This window comes from Pezoporus flaviventris, unplaced genomic scaffold, assembly GCF_033815535.1.
Source record: "Pezoporus flaviventris isolate CSIRO_AGI_PZ_B2104156 unplaced genomic scaffold, CSIRO_AGI_Pfla_v1 ptg000036l, whole genome shotgun sequence".
Taxonomy (NCBI): Eukaryota; Metazoa; Chordata; class Aves; order Psittaciformes; family Psittacidae; genus Pezoporus; species Pezoporus flaviventris.
The window spans coordinates 26,336,783-26,357,555 of NW_026892584.1; the positions used below are offsets into that span (position 1 = coordinate 26,336,783).

The following is a 20,773-nucleotide window of genomic DNA, read 5'->3' on the forward strand; positions in this document are numbered from 1 at the left end:
CTGAGGACATTTATGCACAGGGACACTATGTATTTCTAAGACATCTTCATGCTAGATGCAATGGAAAGTTCCAAGCCAGGTTTTCCACTGAAGCCAAACATTAATGAATGCTTCCAAACCGATGGGATTTTTTCCCAGTTCAGAGCAGCCTTGCTGATTATTTGGAGAGTAACACGAAGAACATTCCTTCGTGCAGCTCCTCAGAGTGGTCAGCATCTAATGAATGGCTTAGTGAATCTTACCTCGTATACATCAACAACAGAGCAGCTGAATGCTGCTCAAGTCACCAGCTCTTGGGAGGAGGCTTGGCAGCAAAGGCAGCAGTTAGATGGGATGTCTATTGGATGTCTTCCACCAGCTGCACTGTGTGGTGGCTTGAGTGCTAGATTATAAATATTTCCCCTTGTGAAAAGGGGAAGTTGGCTGGATGAGCACTGATTCAGCAGGACATATTCATAGCCTCGGCAGAGATTGGTGTTTAAGAAAGCAGGAATGGGAAGCATTGAATTAGGCCTGGGAAGTCCCCTCTCTCCACAGGCACATGAGGAGAGCACTTATCCCTGGAAGCTAGTCAGCATGGCACGTGGGCAACAGGAATATTAATAACTCCTCTACAGCAAGGCTTCTGAGGGGCAGGATGGCTCACCCAAACCACAGCCTCTGTGGCCACGCAGTGCAGATGGGCAACTTCTGCATTGCAGAGTTCCTTCTGCAAAGGCAAACTGAACTGCTGGGTGTGCAGGAGGCACCCCACAACCCAGGGAAGAGGTATTCTGGTTTTCTCAGTACTGGCCACGGGCAAGAACTCACTCCTAAGCATCACACCAAAGACTGGTGGGCCTTGAGAGCCTTGCCGGAGTGCCGGGCTAGTGAATACCAAAGGCAACTGACCACTGTATGTAAGTCTGATACAGTGTTATTTGGTGAGCACAAAAAAGGCCTTCTAGCTGGAGAGAATGGAAAACCAGGCAACAAAGATGGATAAGATGTGCAAACACAGGTTCTAATCTGTCCTGCAGCATGGCTAGGAAGAGATAATAACTATCAAGAGGCAAAGCAAGGGGGAAACTTCCTTTGCCATGCAGGAGCCTTCCCTAAAGGAGCAGGTCACAGGTGAGGTGTCAGAGTGGTGGGATAGCTCTGGAGTTTGTCTTGGTGCTGGCTTTGTGCAAGTGGCTCTGACTCACCAGGGCAATTCTGGACGAAGGGGGTTTCCAGGAGCCTGGGGCTGAAATCCCCAGGGATGTTAGTCTAGACAGGGTGCTCTTCCCTTTGACCTCACAGAGGGCCTCAGCTTCCTCTTTATGCAGCTAACACCAGCTGCCAGGACAGGTTATTTAGGGCTACAGAACAGTTATGAAAGAGCGATGTGAGGAGGGTCTGAGGAAAAAAATGCTCCTGTTGTAAGTCTCCTTTTCAGACCACAGTTGTGCCAGGCTGCTCCTTGCTCACAGGAAACAATTTTCACTCCTGACATCTTCTAAAGAGACTCAAACAGCCTGAGAATGACTCCTTGCCTGACGCTGGCCGAGAGCTTGTAAAATGAGCTCCAATTCCCCCAGGATAACTAGAGGGAAATCCCAGTCATTAAAGCTTTTGTCAAGTGACGTAAGAGGGGTTGCAAATTAATCCTGCTCTCCATTCACCTCATCCCAGCAGAGATCCCGATAGTAAAAACCAGTCCTCCAACAGCCCCAGGGGAATCCCAGACTGCATCATAGTGCTCTCCTGCCCTTGTCTGCAATGCATACGTCTGATGCTTGATGTTCGTGTTCATTCTTTCATCCCTTAAGAGCGTGTAGGAGAGGGTATGGGCTGGGTGTGAGTGTGGTGGAAGCACCAAAGGCTTTCCATATTCCATGCCATGGAGCTGTGCGACCCTCTCTCTTCTTTCCCAGCAGCTGGTCTGTGGCTGCCTCACCTGCCTTTGGGGTCTCCTAACTCTTCAGGAACAGCCAGCATGGTCTGACAGGGGATGACTTGTGGCTTGTAAGGAAGGGATATGCTGTGTGGGCCCTTCTGGCCTGTCCCATCCTTGCTAGTCCCTTCCATCTCTGTCTTCTCTGCTCCCTCAGAGCTTTCTACTATTATTAAACTGAGTCAAATAAAGGAACCTGGTCGTCTGGGCAATCACAGGATGGATGCCCTTGACCCAGGTGTGCTGTGGGTGCACATACGTCCGGCAGCCTTGTCATGGGCCAAAGGAGAAGATAATAGAGGATGCAGGAAGATGCTGGTTGTTCTGCACCTTATGGCTGACATCTGGATTGCAGGGCCGTTTCTCAGAACTCAGTGAGATAAGATAGCAGGCAGGGATGGATACTCACTAAACAATGTCCCCAGGGAAATGTGAACAACTTCCAGCTGGCCTCGCAGGCTGAGGGCAGGACTGAGTGAGGAGGGACCCGTGGCATGACACAGATTCCTTCTCCCATCTGATCATGTCTCCCCCATCAAGCTATTCAACTCCAGGAATTCTGTGTAGTTTTGGGGGAAGGAGGTTGAGTCCAGCATGAGGAGCTGCTGCTGTGGCTGCCTAGCTCACCTCTTGCCATGCTGCTATATATATCTGCAATTCCTGTTTCCAGGAGCTGGCTGGGATCTGAGCCACCTCTTCAAGAGCAGAGGCATCCAGCACTGTGGCATGACACTGGCAGAGCTCCAGGGGACAGGGCAAAAATTACCTTCACAAGTGAGCACATATTCCTCAGACCAGGAAGGCAGGTTTAAACCTTTTGGCCTTTTTCTATTATTTTTTTTTATTATTATTTTATCAGTTGCTTTTCCATTAATAAAGAATAATAAGGAGATTTTCTCCAGGGCTCTTGTCATGTTCAGTGTCTGACTCGCTCATCTTCCCAAATCCTTACCTTGTCAGCTGAATGCAAATGGAGAACATTAGCCCTAGAGAAGAGGATGGGACACCAAAGCAACCACACAGACATCAGGTGTCCTGGGTTCAGCAGTAGCAGTCATTTTTCTCCTTCTTGGTAGCTGCTGCAGTGCTGTGTTTTGACTTTCAGCCTGGGAACAGAGCTGATAACAATGATGTTTTGGTTTGGCCAAGGACTTTGTGAGCCTCGTGCTCTGCCAGGGAGGAGGGGAAGCCGGGAGGAAGCAGAGACAGGACACCTGACCCAAACTGACCAAAGAGGTATTCCATACCACAGCACGTCATGCCCAGGATGTAACTGGGAGTTAGCCGGAAGGGCTAGGAGACTGCAGGGTTGGAGGTGGTATCGGTCGGTGCTTAGTCGGGCTGAGGGGGGCAAGTTATCAGTCGGCTGGTGCTGAGGTGTTGTATTCTCTTCCCTTGTTATTTCCTTTATCATTATTATCATTGGTGGTAGCAGTAGTGATTTGTGTTATACCTTAGTTACTAAACTGTTCTTATCTCAACCCATGGGAGTTGCATTCTTTTTGATTCTCCTCTCTGTCCCTCCGGGAGCAGGGGGAGGGCAAGAAAGGGGGGGAAGTGAGCGAATGAATTACCTGACTGGGTTTAAACCACGACATCAGGGAAGTATACGGACCGGGTCAATGTCACAGCATAGTGGACAACCACATCCCTGTCTCCCTCTCCTCTGGTCAGACCTGTGAACCAGACAATAAAAATCAAAGCCAGTGAATACAAAGAAAGATCTGAAGTTAGACATTTCCATCTGCGTGTGCTTTGGACAATGACACTATTATTTCTACCTAGTATTCAGAGGCTTTGAGCATGTGTCATCCAGGAAAGGCTCAGCCCTTATCTGGGTCTCTATACAGGGATGTAGGTGACTGTTTTCCAGCTCCTAGCCTAGGCTGTTTGCGGGCTCTTTTTCCCCGTTAATTTCTTTCTGAGCTCCACGCAGTGTTTTCTGAACCAGCTCTTCACCCTCCAGTGTTACTGAGCTTGGGGCTCCACCGGGATGCAAAGTCAGCAGAGGCAGAGGGGGGCTGGCCAGCTCTTGCGGGTCGCCTCCCAGGGGAAAGCCGCAGCTCTGGGTCCCAGCCCACGGAGGCACGTTTGCTCAGAGCTCTGGCAGCTTTCCCACCCCGGCACTCCCCTGCTTGGGGTTTGGCCCTCTGAGACGTGCCAGTGGAGAGCTGAGCCTTGGGAGAAGCCCTGCTCCAGCGCCGGTGGTGTCTGCGGCAGCAAGGCGAGGGTCAGCGCAGCTCAGAAGGCTGGTTTGCGTGTGAGCACCCAGCCCGTGTTCCCAAGAGGCAGGGACGAGGCGTGGAGCGGTCCCTGAGCGCCTTCAGTAGCCGTGCCCCGCCGCCGCCCCCTCTTCCTCACATCCATCCCCTGCAGCCACACACTAGCCTCACTGACGGATTTTACTTGAAAGCTCCGGCAGGCTCTGCTGCTAATGGCAGAGCCCGGAGCCGGCTCCCCCTGTCTCCCTGGAGTCCCTGCGCAGACGTAGGTGCACGTCACCGACTGCTCTAATTTTATCCATGTTTGATGGCAGAGACGAGCTGAGCAGCAGGGAGGCAGCTATTTTGGTTTTCTCTGTGGCTGTGGGTTATATAAAGCATCCTGCCATGACCTGCGTCGCGCGGGAGCTGCGTCGCTTTCCCTGTCTCAGGCACCACGAGCCAGTGGCTCGGATGCTCGCTCCCAGCAGCCGACACCTCCACACGCGCGGAGGCTGCATGGGCCCGCTGTGCCCTGTGTACAGAGGGAGAGTGGCAATGAGATCCAAGGGCAACCATCCATAGCGGGAGATGGACCTTCTCCTTGCCATGCGGTGTTGGATGCGCTCAGGGGGTTCACCCTTTCCACTGCCTGCACTTCACATGTGCTCTGTGCCAACGTGGACCCAGGCAGAGCCTGCCCAGGGCTGGGCGAGCCTTGGCCTGCCAGTGCAGAGCGCTGATGCTCTCATCTCACCCGGGCCGCAGGAGCAGCTCCATTAGGTGGCAGCAGCCACAGCAGGCGCAGCAGCAGCAGCTAGAGGCTGCTCTCCCTACGGGACTTCAGAGGGTGTGCAGGAGGCCAGTGGGGCCATGAAAGAAGCTCACACAGCCAGCCCAGCACCAGGGCGCTGGGAGCCAGGCAGTGTGCTGGGGGAAATGTGGGGGGGCTCCTGCCCTCACTGCCTGAGCTGCCTGGTGCTCTGGGCTACCTTGTTCTGACACTGGCTGAGCCCCTGTGAGATCCCAGGGGCTGACCTCCTGCACATACCGCGTGGCATGGTAAGCAGCCAGTGGTGATCCTGTCCCATGCTGGCTGACCACAATGCCCAGCCTCCACGCAATAGCTATTTCCCAACTGGGGGGAGTGGAGGCATTACACAGGGCTCCTCACATGTGGGGCCTGTGGCTCCTCCACGCCTGGCCCTCCCATGCTGTGGCTTCGTCAGTGTGCTCCGGTGCCAGGCTGGCAAGGCATGGCAGCATGCCAGTTTGGGAATTTTTTGGCAGGAGGCGGAATGACTAGGACTCTTTCCTCTGGCATGGGCAGGGTCTGCCAACATGCTAGAGCTCACTGCCTGGAGAGAGTTTTGGGGAATGCCTCTTGCTTTTGTTTCTTGTGCAAGCAAGCAAATTTAATAGTACAATGTGGATTTGAAAGCTAAAGTAATTAGGACATGCCACGATGCCGACTGGCACCTCCCTGCTGCTCCACTCTTCATGTACAGCTTACGCTGTGCCCAGCTCTGCTGCTGACTCATGTCAAAGCCGCCTTCTCCCAAGTGACTGGGGGGTCAGGCCAGGGCCCAGCCTCCTCCATGGCTCTCCTGGCTCCCACGCAGTTCCCGCTGGGCCTACCGTGGCTGCACTGGCGGGACGCACCCACTTCCTAAAGAGTCACCTCCTGGGAACACTGCCGAGCCTCTGCAGCAGCCACGGCATCCAACATCCCCCCATTGGCATGTGTCTGCCTGAAAGCTGTGCCTGCTGCCTGGCCGCTCCTGGAGTGCAGGATAACCCACAGGGCAAGGGGGCTGTGGTCCATGTACAACCACCACCCACCCACCCAAGGAGCTGCTGGCTGGGCTGAAAGAGCTGCCTCCTTGGCATCTTCCCAGCAGGACCCATATCCGTCTTCCTCATGCATCCCACACTGGTGCTGGGAGTCCCATATCCCACAGCACGTCACCACATCCCCTTTTCCAGCACACTCCCCGGGGCAGGCCCTTGGGAAATGGCATGCCGGAGGAGGGATGGGGTGTGCGTGCAGGAGCATGCATGCGTGCACGTCAGGGAGAAGGAAGCAGGGCTGTGAGTGCTGGAGGCGTTGTGAGCGCTAGGCACAGGCTGACAGGCGAGGGCTGCCGCTCCCGTAGGATGTTAAACTGTTTCACAACAGTCATGATCACAGCGAGCGGCTCACTCCAAAGTGTTCCTGCTGCTGGGGAGGAAAAGGACAATCAGCACCAGGAAGATGAGTGTTACCCATCTTGGGATATGGGGGAGAATCTTGAAGATTATGCAGATGGATTTGAGGTGTGTAGAAGGAGAGGATTTGCGTAGAGAGCACAGCCACTCCATAGGCCCCTGTAGTGCTGGTCAGGCAGCGTGTGTTCACGGTGTGATGCTATTATGCAGCCCCCTGCAATACTGCTGTGGATGCACCGCCCTGTGAATGCTCCTGGGGGGGGGGGACAGAGGCCACTAAACTACCTCCAGAGCAACAAAGAAATGCACAAAGAAACTAACTCTCTTCAGGGAGTGACAATGTTACAGACTTAGGATAAACTGGAATGGGAGAGCAGCCAACCACCCCCCCTCAGTTCTGCAGGAAATTGCAAATGCATTCAAATATTGTGCAAAAGGGCAGGTGACATCCCCCCCACCCCCACCCCCCCCCACCCCCCCCGAACTCAGCTCCAGACCTCATTAAAGCCTGTCCTAGTGAGGCCATTCAGTAAAGATTTGTCCCAGGCTTGGAGCCAGGCTTTCCAGGTAACTGGAGTCCTATTAGCTTGGGGTCATGTCCTGGGTTCAGCAGTAGCAGTCATTTTTCTCCTTCTTGGTAGCTGCTGCAGTGCTGTGTTTTGACTTTCAGCCTGGGAACAGAGCTGATAACAATGATGTTTTGGTTTGGCCAAGGACTTTGTGAGCCTCATGCTCTGCCAGGGAGGAGGGGAAGCCAGGAGAAAGCAGAGACAGGACACCTGACCCAAACTGACCAAAGAGGTATTCCATACCACAGCATGTCATGCCCAGGATGTAACTGGGAGTTAGCCGGAAGGGCTGGGAGACTGCAGGGTTGGAGGAGGTATGGGTCGGTGCTTAGTCGGGCCTGGGGGGTAAGTTATCGGTCGGCTAGTGGTGAGGTGTTGTATTCTCTTCCCTTGTTATTTCCTTTATCATTATTATCACTGGTGGTAGCAGTAGTGATTTGTGTTATACCTTAGTTACTAAACTGTTCTTATCTCAACCCATGGGAGTTGCATTCTTTTTGATTCTCCTCTCCGTCCCTCCGGGAGCAGGGGGAGGGAAAGAAGGGGGGAAAGTGAGTGAACGAGTTACCTGACTGGGTTTAAACCACGACAGGTCATCTACGTGGCCGTGGGCTGTTCAGAGGCCCAAGCAATCTCAATTCCTCGGCACTTGCCCACATCCTCTCTTCTGTGCCAGTACATCACTATGCACCGCTGCTTGGCAAATCATACCCAGGAGTTGATCCAACAGAAAAGCCAACGTCTTTTGTTTTGCAGGGGTTAGCTGTCTGCCAGCACAGCTCATCACAGGGCTCCAGAACAGCACCATGCACCATCGCTCGCTCAGGAGGCGCCGCCTGTTCCTCCCAGATTTGGATCAGCTGATTTAGAGGGAGCTGAGCAGCACCACACCCTGCATCATGCTGGCACATGATGAGCAAGTGCCCAGCCACCCAGGTTTCAGCTCCGCCACAGTCCGAGCCCAGCTGCCGTAGGCTGGCTTTTCCCACTCCTCCTGGCACGGCACCCAGCCTTTGCCCTGCACCGGTTGCTGACTCCTGACTTTGCTCCCAGCCATTTCACCTTGCTGAGCTCGTGGATGACTGATTGACAGCAAGCAGCAAAAGGTTTTCTGCTGGGGCAGCAGTAAGGAGAGGGAATGGGGTCCCCAGTGAGGAGGGGCAAGCTCAACCCATGGCAAGTCTGAGCAGCCAGTAGCCCAAGCTGACCTCCAGCCTTCTGAAATAGTGCTCTGTTTCCAGCCAGGTCACCTATCTGAACTGGCTTGTGTGCCTCTATGGCGAGCACAAGGGAAAGAAATAGGTGGCTCTGGTGGGAAGGAACCAGGGGTAACACAGGGCCACCCTCCTTACACCCCAGATCTCCAGCCGCTTGCTCTCATGCTGTGTCACTGCTCAGCTGGGCCTGTGTGCTGCCGGGCAGGACAGGTTTGGGAAGGGGCAGGGCTGGGTAACTGTAACTGCTGCCATGCATTGAACTCTGTCCTCTGCCCCACTGCTCCTTCCCTGTCCTCTGCCCTTACGCGCCTTCCCCTCAGGTGAGGGCCTGCAGCAGGCAGATGGACACCCCAGCACCAGCGGGGTCACAGACTGTCAGGATTCAGCACTGGGGCAACCTGGTTGACTGAGATAAGGCAGGAGTCAGCGAGGAGGAAGACACTGGGCTAATTGGCCTCTGTGGCTCCCTGCAGTCTAGGAGCTGTAAGCACCCATGCCAGCAGCCCTGCTGCCTGTTCCCTGGGATGGATAGCAGCACGAATAACTAGCTGCACTTTTTCTTCCTGACTTCAGCACAAAACATGGAGAAACCACCCCCCTTACTATAGGTACCTGGACGTCTGCCTGGACAAGATGCATCACAGATGGAAATGGAGAACACCCCATGTGCCAGTGTCAGTAGAGGTGCTGCCTGGGGCAAGGGCTGGGGGAGGGTTCACATCCTGGTGGGGCATCCCTCTGTCTGGCCTCAGTCACCCCAGTAGATAACTTTGGGCACACTGCACTACAGCTGGACAAATGCCAGGTGTGATCCCTGCCTTTTGACATCTGCCCACCCCTTTCCCACACGGCCGGCGGTCCCTGGGTGCCAGTGACCGAGCACCCAAAGCACTCGGGGAGCTGCCGTGACCATGCAAAAGGCCTTTTCTCACGCCCAGTGATTACCTTTCCAAACACAGGCACTTCAGGCTTGCCCTTGAGAAGCAAACACTAATTTCAGCCACACCCTTTCCTGCCCCGGGGCTGCAGGGCAAGGGTATCCTCAATGTACACCGTGTTCACCAGTGAGGGGTGTGGGACAGGAACCAGCCCTCATAAAATTGCCCGCATTGAACCTGCTGCTCTCCGCCTGCCAAACCAAACAGAGCTGATGTAAAGCAAGCAACAATGACAACAGCCTGGCTGCTGGCGAGGGTTGGGCAAGCAGCTGGTTTCCAGTTTGCTGGCCTCAGCAGATGGCGGCGGCGGGAACAGGCGCTGGGAGTTCCCACCCCGCAGGCACCCGACACCATGCCAAGGCCAGGGCGGCCCCGAGGTTCTCTCCTCTCCCATCTCCCTGCGGCACTTGTGCAACCCCCGGTGTGAAGACAGCCTTTGGGTTTGAGGGGAGCCCCAGCCCTGGCGTGGGGGGAAATGCCAGTGGGTGGGTGCCCTCCCACCCCACTCTCCTCGACAGCATTTCACCTGGGAGGGCTTTGGCTCCTGTGTGTTGCAGGGGAGGAAGCTGATGTCAGAGGAAAGAACACCCAGAGCACACCCAAAGGCTGGCAGCTGGGGTGGAGGCAGGGCAGTGGGAGTGGGATTCCCTGGAGCAGCCTGTACTGCCCTGGCACACAGGAGGAGAATTTGGTCTGTCTGGCCTCTGCTGGGTACCGCTGCTGCAGGTTTCAGGAGCACACACTGGCACCAGGCAGCTGCTGGGTGGTTTTGGCAGAGCAGGCTTTGCAAAGGATGCTGCTGGGATGGACCCGACCACTCGTCAAGAGATGGACCAGAACACACTGCAACATCTGTGGTTCACTTTTTGATTCCCTTCTTTCTGTTTTGGAGCCACATTTCTGAGCACTGCTGGACACACACTTCACATGCACACCCCACTCAGCACCCCAGGCAATAAACATGGCAGGCCTGCGGCACATGCGTGTGCCCATGCGTGCAGAGGTGCAAGAGCTTGTGCCCGCTCCTCTCAGAGCAGTGCCTACAGTGTGGCCGCTGGCCAGTCATCTGTCCATCCGTCTTGTCCATGCATCAGTCTGGCTGTCTATCTGTCCATTCATCTCAGCTCTACTCCAGCCAGGCTGTTAGTCCCACAGTCAGGCTCCCCAGAGCGGTGGGCTGCACAGCTGGTCCGGGTTAAAAGTCAATGCCCCTTTCCAGCAGGGTTACTTGTAACCCCGGGCCCTTCTCAGTTACCAAACCCCTGCCCTCCTGGACACCAGATGCCTGAAGAGCGGCTGCTTCAGCCAGGACTGCCGGCTGACGGATTGTTGCTAACCCGTACCCCGGGCTGCTGCCTTCTGCCCGTGGGAGCTCCCTGGCCTGGGCGGGCAGCGGAGGCTCGGGCCGTGTGCCGGCAGGAGCGTGGGCAGGACGCCCGAGGAGGACCAGGTCCGGGGCCGTCGCCGGCGGCTCCCAAACAAACAACAGCCGCTCCCGCTGCCATGGCGACCCGGCACCACCCTCTGCCGCTGCCATAGCGACAGGGCTCCACCCCTCCCGCCGCGGCTGACGCCGCCGCCTGCGTCGCCCGCGAGCTCCGGCGGGGAGAGGAGGGAGGGGGAGGGCGGTGACGTTACCGTCCCGTTTCTACGGAAACCACGCACCGACGTCAACAGGTTTGTGTGTTTTCAACGTCCCGCCGTCTCCATGGCAACGTCAGGCGGTCCGCCCGGCCCCAGCAACAGCGCCGCGATTGGCCGGCAGGGGCGGGGGCGGGGTCCGGTGGCCCTCCCACAACCCGCGGCTGTGCGGCTCGTGCCCGTCAGGGCCCGTGTCTGTCCCGGTGGAGCGTTGGCCTCAGCAGCCGCCCCAGCCTCCAGTGGCCAACGCGGGGGGAGGCCGGAGGGGTCCCGGGCAGCCCCGCCGATGAGGCGGAGGGAGGCAGTAGGCCCTGAGAGAGCTGTGTGTGCTGTGAGAGGCTGCCGTGCCCCCCTTGTGCCCGGCGCTGTGTTTCGGCTGCGTGACCCCAAACCCACATCTCGAGCCTCCACTTCCTCCCAAGGTCAGGGACGCTTTCCAGGCTGTCTCCAGGCCCCGGGAGACAGGGCTTGCCTGGGGAAGGCAGGATGGAATCCCTGTGTGCAGGAACTGGGGGCGGGCAGCTCTCCTGGCCGCTGACTGGGGCTTTGTGCTGGAGCACAGGGTGCCTTTTTCTCCGAGCCGGTGCCGGCCCACACCCGTGCTGGCACACTCGGTGCCCGGAGACGCCAGTGCTGTCAAAGGGCATTTCATACAGGTGAGAGGTGCCAGTTTTGCAGCCCACTGAGCCCTGCTGAGATCCTAAATCAAGCAGGGTGAGAGCAAGTTAACCTCTCCCCACTGGCAGCCCAGCTCTCTGAGAGAGGAGTACAGAGGAGGATAAGCCCTCCATGTGCAACCATCCCGTCAAACCCGGTCTCAAAGTGGATTGCTGTGCCTCTTCTCTGGGGTTGGGTACTTGAGTTTCAGTCCTGTACTCTCTGCCCTGTTTATTGTCTGCATGTTTTCCATCTGATCTCAACAGGGAAGGAAATGCCCAATGTCTTTAGGTATGGACCTGGGTAATGGCAGGTGCTTTCCTTGACTTGGAATGAACTGCGAGCTGGGAGCAGTGAGCAACTGAGAGACTCTCCTCTGGACCCAGAGAGAGAGCAGAGCACCCTGATCTGCAGATCTCAGTCTTCCCAGGTCTCCCTGTGCAAGCATATGCTTAACTCTTGCTGAAGTTGCGCAGATACTTAGGGATGAGTTAACACAAAAGATGTTTCCCCCTCCCAGCAGTTCTCCCCAGCCAAACCAAATTGCTCGGTAGACCTGGATCCCTGGGGAGGATCAAAGCCTCGGGGCTGGGCTGGCAGTGATCCATGCTGTTTACATGTATGTATATTCATGGCACATTCTGTTAACCCCAGACTATTTAATAGTATTGAATTTTGTATTTATTACATTTCTTAAATACCGTCTAAGGAACCTCAGTTTCCTGGGGTATTCCCAGTGTTTGTTCCTAGGGCAGAGAGGCCAACTCTCCATGTAGCCATGCTTTGTCATTTATTCTCTTTCATTACTGAAGTGTCTATTCCTGCAGTGGCAACATCTTTCCACAGAGATTCCTTTGGCTCTGCCTTGTGTGCAGCCTGACTGTCCAGCCCAAGGTACAGCTCAGCCAGAGCAGGGAGCAAACACCTTGCTTTTAAATATCACCATTTCCTTTCAACAGCAGCAACTGAACGTGACTCTCCCCAGACCAGGGCTGAGACTCTGTGAGTCCCTGCAACAGCCCCATCACTGTGAGAGAGCTGAGGACTCAAGAAAAGACCTTGCTTGGGTTAGTGGCTGTCCTTTGGGGCAGCCTTCCCTGTGTACTGGTCTCTGACACCAAATGGTACAGGAGGAAGGTGATCTGGAGACTACCTCCAGTGAAGCAGGGCTGTTTCTCCAGGCAGTGGCAGAGCCTCAGACTGTGCCACTCCCTTCCAGGCTATCGTCAGCTTTGTGATCCTTTGTTTGTCCAGCGTCCCCTTGAGCCATTCCCCAGAGCACTCCCCAGTCATAATAATTAGAAGGTTTCTTTCTGCTCTGAGCCAAACAGTCTTTGACATCCTGTCTCTTCACTTCACTTCTGCTGCTTTGTTCCCCGCCTGTAACAAAATCTCCTTAGCTAAGCACACTGGCCTTTTTCCTCCTTCATCTCAGCACTTCCTCCTTTGCCACCCTTGGCCCATTTTCTTCAAGAGCCACCACACCAATGGAGGAGCAGGACCCCTTTACCCAGACCCCAGCCCGTGCCATGGCACAATCATTGCTGCAGCTGCCCAGCCCCGTGGGGAGGAAGCAGCCTGTGCAACGGGAGTGTCCAGCTGCCCCCTCCAGAAAGCTCCTGGGTGCAATGAGAAGCCCAAGCTTTCTCTTGATTGTGTGGGGTTTTATTGCAGGCTCCTTGTGGGGTTCCAGTGAGGAAAGCACAGCTGTGCTTGCCTCATTTAGATTTTGTTTGATTATCAGAAAAGACCTGCATCAGCCTGTCTGTCACTGGGTTTGAACGTGCTACCTCTCACCAAGTGCAAGCTTCTTGCCTTTCATTTCTGGGATTTCACTTCTAAATATCTAGTGGTTCCACAGATGTATGGGTCATTTAGTGTCAGTTGTTTTCCTCTCCTCCCCTCTCCACCTGGTGGGTTGGTGCCCTCGGATTATAACCATGAGCACGCACAATGCCCTGGGATGGGCCTATGGCACTGGAGACAACTGGGAGATAAGCGGCATTGCTCTGGCTCTGTTGCACCACACGAAGGGATGGCATCGGCAGCAGCAGGAGCTGTAGCTGGAGAACTTTGTGCTTGAATTACTCTGGGTTATGAACCCTTGCTTGTGGGGTGACAGCTACCAGCCTGGCCCCAGGGCAATGGGGTACAGAGAGAGTGCCACAGTGGGTGAAGCTGCCTTTTGATCTGCTGGCTGTGAGTGGCATGGGGTTTTGTGAGCATGTGGAGTGAGGTGCAGCCATGCCTGGTGATCTACATCCACCATGGTGCGGGTGAAAGCAGAAGGCAGAGTGGTGAGAACGGCTGGAGGGCTCGACAGCATCATCTGCAGTAATTGGCAGCCCATGGCATGCGGCTGCACGACCACGAGATGCCGGGATGTCTCTGCTTGCAGTGTTTATTCTTTAGGATGTCCCTGTCACACACCCAGCGGCTGTGATTATTAATTACTGTTTATATTTTGCTTTGGCTATGCGCTGCATTTTAAAGACCAGCAGAGGTGGGAACCCTGCCCTCATGGAGGCTCCCAGGCCTGGTGTGGGGAGCTCAGGCCCCTGGGTAATGTACTAAAAGCCCTTCTTCCAGCCCCTGCTCCCCAGCAACATAAAGAGAGGGGGCAGGGCCGCACCACTGGTTTATTAGCCCCCTTTCATGTTTTTCCATCCCATTTGCTCCCTCCCAGCTTCACAAGCCTTTCTGGGGCCAGAGAGGCAGAGGGGGTCCCTCATTCTGCACTGGGAGTGTACGTGGCAGGGGACACTGAGAACAGCAGGTGTGCAGGTGGAATATCACTAATGCTTCTGGTGCCTGCTCGTGAAGTCTGTACCACAGTGGGTGTTCAGGCTATTGCATGGATCTTCTGATGGTATGGGCGTGGTGTGTGGCCAGGCAGTGGTGGCTTCTCAGTGCAGAGGGGTATTTTACAGTGAGGAGCTATTTTTTGGTCCCTGCAGCAGCGTCCCCTGCATGCCAGCCCTGCTGCTAGGCTCTGGCCTCCATGTCTCCTTCCCACCCATACCAGCAGCCCCTGGTTAGCTGGAGGCCCATGTCTGTCACAGTATGTGCCCAAATAGGGAACATGGAACCACGCTGTGGTCAGTGCTACTGACAGAGGGTGGGTCAGGGCTGTCACATCGCTGCCAAAGTGCCACACTGCTGGTATGAACTTTTCCCTGGTGAGTGGCCAAATTTAGGCACAGCCACCTCCTGCCCCCAGAGTGGGTTTTGGCTGTGCAGATTGCACTGGCCCACATGCCTCAGGCACTTATCTGCTGTGGTTTTCTAAGCACAGGCTCAGTCACAATCTCAGCTGAAGGAGGTGTGTGAGAGCAGGGCCAAGTTCCCATGTTGCACTCAGTGCCTGGGAAGCTCACTGCAACCTTGTAAGCCCAGGAGCTGCAAGCTTTACCACCTCCCTGTTTAGCAGGAAGAAAAGTGGGGGCCAGGCAAATGGAGGGGCCCATTGGTACCCAATACAAGATCCTCGTTGGATGGGTGCTGTCCTACTGCCTGACAGCACCATTGCGATACTCAGGCAGTGCAGAGGGCATGGCCTGTTCTGTCTGCCCAGGTACATGGGAAGAGCCATCTCTCTGCCAGGGCGGTCAGCAGCCACCTCCTCCTCACCAGCACAGGATGCAGCCATGATATGGACTTGTCTGGAGCTGGCAGAGCCAATCATGCTGGGATGGGGAATGCCTACCCCTGGATTGAGGAGAATCCCAGTCCCTAAAGTGGTGCATCCCTATGGCTGAGGCCCAGCTGAGCACTGCCAGAGCGTGGCAAAACCCTGCTGGCTCTGGATGTACAGGTTTAATAATGTAGTGCTCGATAGAGTCATAGTCTGTCCTCAGGTTGTGCTAATTTGGAAGGGCTGAACACGTCTGCTTGTTCCTGCCTGGTGATGGGGGCAAGGAGCCTTGTCAAGCTCCAGCAGCACACGGGTGAGGGCAGCCCCGTCACTCGGGCAGGAGGGTTTGTGCTCTGACTCTGCTTTGTCCCTGCGGTACTGCTTGCTTCCCTTTTCATTTTATTCTCACACAGGCTGCGGTAAAACGTGTGTACCCCACGTTCGGAGCAAACAAACCCACGTCATGTTTTCGCTTTCTCTGTTTCCTTGCCTCCACGTGTTAGAAATGTGCAGCATCTGTGCACTTTCCATTTGGTACAAACAGAGCGCATTCGGTCGCCAGCAGAGATGGCAACAGATGGGTTGCATGGGCACCACGAAAATATTTTGGGCTCTGGTGAAGCGGGTCCCTCTCATTTCCAGACCCTGTTTTCTAGAGGGGGGCAGTTTGGCTAGAGGAACCCTGGGGCAGTCTGTAGACAGCAGTGGGGCTAAGTGGGTATTTACTGAAATGTGCTGGCAAATGGTTGGGACTTGAAATTGTGTTAGAGGCTTTCACCCAGGCTGGGCACCAGTGTGTCAACCCAGTCCCTGCTGGGGAAAGGGCTGCTGGCAGAGACAGCAGGGTGGTCTTTGCTAATTTGCTGGCACATCTGCCATGTGCAGTGCTGAGGGGGAACCTCCTTGCCCGAAGCCTGGGAGATGCTCACGCCACTGCTTAGGCAGCCAGCATGGGGGAGTGCTGGCCAGGGCAGGGAGCCCCCGGCAGCACAGGGACCTGGGGTGGCTGACGGCTGCCACGGGCCGGGGCTGTGCTGGGCAGAGGCAGTGCCTGGCCCCGGAGGGTCGTTTCCCAGGGTGCGGTGCAGGCCGTGAGCTGCGGCAAGTCCTTGGCTGTCCCCCCCCCGCTCTGACGGGCAGCTCAGAAATAGCAGCTGGCCCAGTTCTCCCGCCCCCGTGGCCCAGATCTCGAAGAACGGAGGTTGCTCGCACAGCAACAGCAACAGCAGCAGCATCAGGCACTGCATTTAGCCCATGAGCTCAAACAGCGAGAGAAGCTGCCAGCAGGATCCCAGCATGGCTGGGTGACGCTCCTGCTTGGAGACTGCGCTGCAGGCTCTGTTTGTTGCTGTAAACACGCTCGCTGCTGCAGCTTCCCTGTTACTATCTATAGCCGCGATCTCTTGGCTCCCGTGCAAGGCGAGTCTGCGGTCTGGCTCCCACCTTAGCCTGACCCGAGCCAGGGCTGCCTGACAACCCCATCGTGGGTGGGTGTCTCCGGGCTTCGCTGAAACAAGGATCAAAACAAAACCCAAACTGGAGGAAAGGACGAGCCTCACCCTTCACTCCTCGCCAGTGGTTTCCCGGTGGCCCCCTGCCTGTGCCCTTGGCAGGTGTCCCAGCACCCCTGAGCCTGAGCTCTCCCAACCTTCCTGGGGGGGGCTGCGGCCTCCCAGGCTTCCCTAGCAGGGTTTCCCAACACCCTGTGCCATTACCCTCGCTCTGGACTATTCCTCTGCATACATAATAGACAAGTAAATAGTGCCACAGGAGCGTAACACGTTCCTGGCCGCAGGGAGGGGGGCAGATCAAGCCCTCTGCAGGCAGGGCCCACCCTGCCCCTGTGCCCAGTTACGGGCAGGCCCTGCTCCGTGCTGGGGACGGGAGTTTTACTTGCAGTACTCCCGAGCACCCTGCTCCGCGGTGGGGCTTCGTGGGGGCCCGCCGCGCCGGGTACCACCGCCCCCCCGAGGTGGGAGTCACCTGCGGCGGGACGGCGGCCACGGGGGCAGAGCTGGGGCCCTCGGCGGGGTCTCGCCAGGCGTGGGGGAGAGAGGGGAAAAGGAGGGGGGGAGGGGCTGTCCCGTCCCGTCCCGTCCCGCGCGCCGCCCGCCGCACTTGGCTGCAGCCTGGAGCGCTTCCCGTCAGTCACGCCCCCTCTCACAGGATGTATCCCATATAAGGATATCTGCGTCAGTGGGTTCCCGAGACCGGCCGTACCACTCCGCGCGGGGGGGTGATCCCCTCTGCCGCCCCCCTCCGCTCCTCCCGTGGAGCTTCCCCCTCAGCAACCTCCTCCCGCCTCTTGTCGCGGCTCTCTTCCGAGGAAGGCAGTGGCAGGTGGCTCGCGGAGCGGCTTGGAGGCGGCATGGGGCGGGCGTAGGGCGTTTGCCCCCCCCCACGGGCGCGGGTGCCGCGTCCCCAGTGACGTCGCCGGGAGGGTATAAAACGGAGGCGCGGCGCGGTACTCCAGCAGCTGAGGCAGCCCCAGCAGTGGAGCGGAGGGACGTGAGGCTTGCACCGGGCAGAGGGACGCTCGCAGCCGGCCCCTCCTCGCTTCCTCCCCAAGGACGCTCCGACACCGCCGCGTCACTCCGCACCACCGGCTTACACGCACCGATCCGGCATGATGTACCAGGGCTTCACCGGAGAGTACGAGGCGCCCTCTTCCCGCTGCAGCAGCGCTTCCCCGGCTGGGGACAGCCTCACCTACTACCCCTCCCCGGCGGACTCCTTCTCCAGCATGGGCTCCCCCGTCAACCCGCAGGTGAGGTGCTGGGCACGCCGGCTGCGCCTTCGCCGTGGGGCGGCAGCGCCCGGGAGGGGAGTGGACGGGACGGGACCGGACCGCGGGATAGGACTGGACAGCGCGGGGCCCGGGGGTGCCCTCAGAGGAGGGCAGGCCGCGGCGGGCTTCCTTCAGGCTGGGGACTGGCCGTAGGGAGCGGCTCCGGTGCCGTGGCGGGGCAGGCGGGGGGAGCCGTGGCCCGGGCCGCGCTCTGCGGCGGGTGTGTAAAGCGGCTTCATTGATAAAACGCGAGTTCATTGAGGAGACTCCGGAGCAGCGTCTGCGTCAGCGCGGACGTCAGAGATATTTATAACAAGCCTCTCTCGTGTGGAGCCGGCGTTGGCAGCGCGGCGCGGCCCCGGGGGCCGCGGGAGCGGCTTGGGCGCCCTGCTGACGGCAGCCCCTTCCATCCTTGTCCCGCAGGACTTCTGCACCGATCTGGCCGTCTCCAGCGCCAGCTTCGTGCCCACGGTGACGGCCATCTCCACCAGTCCCGACCTGCAGTGGCTGGTGCAACCCACCCTCATCTCCTCAGTGGCCCCTTCCCAGAGCCGCGGGCACCCTTACGGCGTGTCGGCACCCACCCCCGCTGCTTACTCCCGCCCCGCCGTGCTGAAGGCGCCGGGCGGCCGCGGGCAAAGCATCGGCCGCAGGGGTAAAGTCGAGCAGGTGAGAGGGGACCGGGGTTGTCTGGGGGTATGGGAGGGGGGCGCGGCCGGTGGGCTGCCGGGAGGCACCGGGCTTGGAGGTGATACTGAGCGGCCTCTCTCTGCCCGCAGCTGTCCCCTGAGGAAGAGGAGAAGAGAAGGATCCGCCGGGAAAGGAACAAGATGGCAGCGGCCAAGTGCCGCAACCGGCGGCGGGAGCTCACTGACACGTTGCAGGCGGTAAGTGCTGGCCGGGATGGGGGGGCGTGTGTGTGGGGTGTGTGTGTACTCGGGAAGGGGGGGGGGGGGTAGTGGTAAGAAGAGCGGGACTCCCGCCGGCGGTGGTGCCCTCCGTGGCTGACAGCCCGGCGCTCTCTCTCTGCAGGAGACCGACCAGCTGGAGGAGGAGAAGTCTGCGCTGCAGGCAGAGATAGCTAACCTGCTGAAGGAGAAGGAGAAGCTGGAGTTCATCCTGGCGGCTCACCGGCCCGCCTGCAAGATGCCTGAGGAGCTGTGCTTCTCTGAGGAGCTGGCAGCTGCCACCGCGCTTGACCTGGGCACTCCCAGCCCTGCTGTGACTGAGGAGGCTGCCTTTGCCCTGCCGCTGATGGCTGAGGCGCCGCCGGCAGTGCCGCCCAAGGAGACTGGCAGCAGTGGGCTGGAGCTCAAGGCTGAGCCCTTTGACGAGCTGCTTTTCTCCACGGGGCCGCGGGAGGCCTCCCGCTCCGTGCCTGACATGGACCTGCCTGGGGCCTCGTCCTTCTATGCTTCGGACTGGGAGTCGCTGGCTGCTGGGACCAGCACTGAGCTGGAGCCGCTCTGCACCCCTGTGGTGACGTGCACCCCGTGCCCCAGCACCTACACCTCCACCTTCGTCTTCACCTACCCCGAGGCGGACGCCTTCCCCAGCTGTGCTGCTGCGCACCGGAAGGGCAGCAGCAGCAACGAGCCCTCGTCCGACTCTCTCAGCTCCCCCACCCTCCTGGCCTTGTGAGGGGCTCCAGCACTGACTGACCTGCCGGGCCCCCTCCCTTGCCACCCCCACGGACTCACCGCTGCGCCCCATGGGGCTCCCCGGGCCTGGGGAGGGCCCCGTCGCAACCACCCCCTGGCCTGGTGCCCTGGGGCCTGGCAGAGCACCCTGCACCGAGGCCTTGTACCTCTTCCAGAGATGTAGCAAATCGCATGGAGTTTGTCTTGTCCCCAATGGCCCATCCATGAGAGCTGGTAGTCTGTAGCATGTGCCACATGGCTGGGTAGGTGACTCCCTCCCCTCCTTAGTATCACTAGCATTAACTAATTAATCTCTTGGTTTTAAATAATTGGAATTTAACCTGGTGCTGGGTATCTCCAACTCGTATCTAGTGCAGCTGATTAACAATAACTACTGTGTTCCTGGCAATATCGTGTTCTGATGACTTAGCAATGACCCATCTTACGTGGGGGGAAAGAGACTATATTTTATTTTATAGTAGGTAGGTGAATAGCTATATCCATGTACTGTAGTTCTACATTGATGTTCATTGTAACTTTACTGATCATGCATTGTTGAGGTGGTCTGAATGTTTTGACATAAGTTTTCCATGAAAACGTTTTTATTGTGTTTTTAATTTATTTATGAAGATGGATTCTCAGATATTTATATTTTTATTTTATTTTTTTCTACCTTGAGGTCTTTTTTGACATGTGGAAAGTGAATTTGGATGAAACTTAAGCATTGTTTGCTTATTATTGTTCAGAGACATTGTCAATAAAAGCATTTAAGTTGACTGCTGGAGCTGTCCTTGTGTTACCTTTTGCATCACTCCCTTGTGACCTTAAAGGGGTTCCCTAACCTCTAATTCAAGCTGGACTGTATTAACAGCAGACTGGTGCTAGTGGCCCGAGGTATAGGGTGCGTCAGGGCAGGAGTTACTTCAGGCTGGGCCTGTCCCTGCCCTGGTGCTAGTACAGGTTGGCTGTGGCTTTACTGTTCCCACCCATCCTTGTGGCTTATCTCACTTCTCTGTCAGGGTTTGGTCCTCTCCTGCTCCCCTCTGTAACCTGCTTATGGCCTTTCAGCAGCAAGCTGGAGGCTTTCCTGGAAAGGAGGTAAAAGGGGCACGTGCGTTCATGCCTCCAAAGCAAGGAGGTCATCTCCTACCTCTTCACTGGCACAGGCCCAAAAGCATGAGACCCCCCTGCCTCAGGAGGGTGGGTATTGGAGGACACTACCCTGTACTTGGTCTGACACTTCTAGGAGCAGCTATGGGATATCTTCTTTTGGCCATGAGGGGAGGACAAAATACTGATGTACTTTCTTCTCAGTCTGGGGTGAGTGGTATAAGGCAAACTGCTGACCTTTCCCTTGCCTCT

The 20,773-nt window shown here is 57.1% G+C and overlaps 1 protein-coding gene across 1 annotated transcript; it reads left to right on the forward strand.

Annotated features, from left to right (window-relative positions):
- Nucleotides 1-17,432: 17,432 nt before the first annotated feature.
- FOS (Fos proto-oncogene, AP-1 transcription factor subunit) lies at nt 17,433-20,187 on the forward strand. The gene is made up of 4 exons (XM_061463619.1): nt 17,433-17,750; nt 18,195-18,440; nt 18,551-18,658; nt 18,804-20,187. Exons 1-4 carry the CDS (start codon nt 17,610-17,612, stop codon nt 19,410-19,412), a joined length of 1,104 nt encoding a protein of 367 aa, XP_061319603.1. The 5' UTR covers nt 17,433-17,609; the 3' UTR covers nt 19,413-20,187.
- The last annotated feature ends 586 nt before the right edge of the window (nt 20,188-20,773 follow it).